The following is a 1646-nucleotide window of genomic DNA, read 5'->3' as shown; positions in this document are numbered from 1 at the left end:
ACAAATAAATGTACTCTTTGCTAATTTGCTTAAAAAAAATCTCCCTATAGGAAACAGAGGTGTTTCTGTGGCTCCTGACAAGTGTTCTGAGCTTTGAGAAATGCCACACTACTTTTCTTTTGACATGAGATCAAGACTTGAGAAGAGTGCCACCTTCTGTCCAATTTGTGATATTGCAAGTAATCTCCAAATGTTGAATGATATTTTTTTTTTCAATCTGTCTGCCAGTTTGTGTGTCATTGTATTAAAAGTGACTCTGGAGACACCTGCTGTTTGTCTGTCTGTGCTTAGTTTAATCCAATTACCATCCTGTAAGATAAGCCCCCACTTTTTTTTATCTCTCTTTTACAGGTCGCAATGAATTAATAGCGAGGTACATCAAGCTGAGAACAGGCAAAACCCGGACAAGAAAACAGGTAATCAAGTTTTTTACGACTTTAATGTTTGGGTCCAGCTGCTGACTGGGTGACGTAGAAAAAATCCATCATCAAAACAGCTTTGTCTGGTGGCTTCCTTAAAAAAAGTGGATTATGAGTACTTCAGAGGACAAGTCTGGTTTTAAAATTTACTGTATTATTATTATTATTATTAACAATTGATTTGATTTTGGACAAAAATAGTATAGACCACAAATTATCAAACTGAAACATTAAACAAATACATTTTGTCTTTATAAATAAACCTTTAACTTATCATTTTTTATTGATTAGTTCATTCAATTAACTGTCTAGACTTTAATATGAAAAAATAACGGCTTTGTCCTTTAAATCCACTTTCTTATTTTATGTGTAGATTTCTTAGTGTGTGTGTCATGATCCTGTAAAAGGTGTGTGTGTAGGTGTGTGTGTGTGTGGATCAGCACTTGTATAGATGTGTGGCCTGTGTGCATGGATCTGCATGCATGTTATTTTTATGCTCAAATGATGTTTCACACCCCTTTAGGTGTCTAGTCACATACAGGTGTTAGCACGGAAGAAAGTTCGTGAATACCAGGCGGGTATAAAGGTAGGTGCTGCCAGCCTGCCTCCCGGCAACACTGACTGGGCGTCTCTTTCCTCTTTGGTTACGGCTTCTCTCTTTCTTCTCTTCTCTCTCTGTCTCCTTTCTTCTTTCCTCCTCTTGGCTATTTTTCTGTGCAGGTTTCTAGCCACTTGCAGGTTCTCGCCCGGAGAAAATCTCGCGAGATCCAGTCAAAGCTAAAGGTATGCGCTTCACTGCGGCCTGTGGGGCTGGTAAATGCTTGGCTTGGCACTAACCTGCTAATTTGTGAATATATTTATCAGTCCTTGCTTTAAGATGAGGTTTATTCTGGCTGCATAAGTAGATGCAAGCTTGCCATGCGCATTATTGTTTAACAGTTAAGCTTTAGAAATCATCATAATATTGCATCTGTGCCATGCATACAATGCACCGACAGAGAGAGTTTTTACTACGATTTTGAGCTGTAGGAATGCATTCAATCTCATCCTCTGAATTATTCTATCTCATTCTCTAGCCTCTACTTGAAATGAATGCTGCACAAGCTGATGAAATTTGAATGAAAGATCATTTAGCTGCATGTTGCTCCAGCTATGTATCTTTCCTTTGTGCCAGTCATGCTGCTGCATCACACTTACTGCCAGGTGGCAGTTGCTGGCAGAGACAGT

The 1646-nt window shown here is 38.9% G+C and overlaps 1 protein-coding gene across 1 annotated transcript in view; it reads left to right on the top strand.

Moving 5' to 3' along the window:
* tead3b (TEA domain family member 3 b) overlaps positions 1-1646 on the top strand; it is a gene marked incomplete in the record, with an annotated part of 43063 nt that overhangs the window by 31182 nt on the left and 10235 nt on the right. The window contains 2 exon segments of the mRNA XM_042219027.1: positions 352-416; positions 943-1005. Coding sequence (XP_042074961.1) covers positions 352-416; positions 943-1005 — 128 coding nt within the window.

This window comes from Haplochromis burtoni, unplaced genomic scaffold (assembly GCF_018398535.1).
Source record: "Haplochromis burtoni strain Fernald_Lab_line unplaced genomic scaffold, NCSU_Asbu1 Contig_26, whole genome shotgun sequence".
NCBI lineage: Eukaryota > Metazoa > Chordata > Actinopteri > Cichliformes > Cichlidae > Haplochromis > Haplochromis burtoni.
Note: the sequence above shows the minus strand (reverse complement) of the source record. Positions and strands in the feature narration are given on the sequence as shown.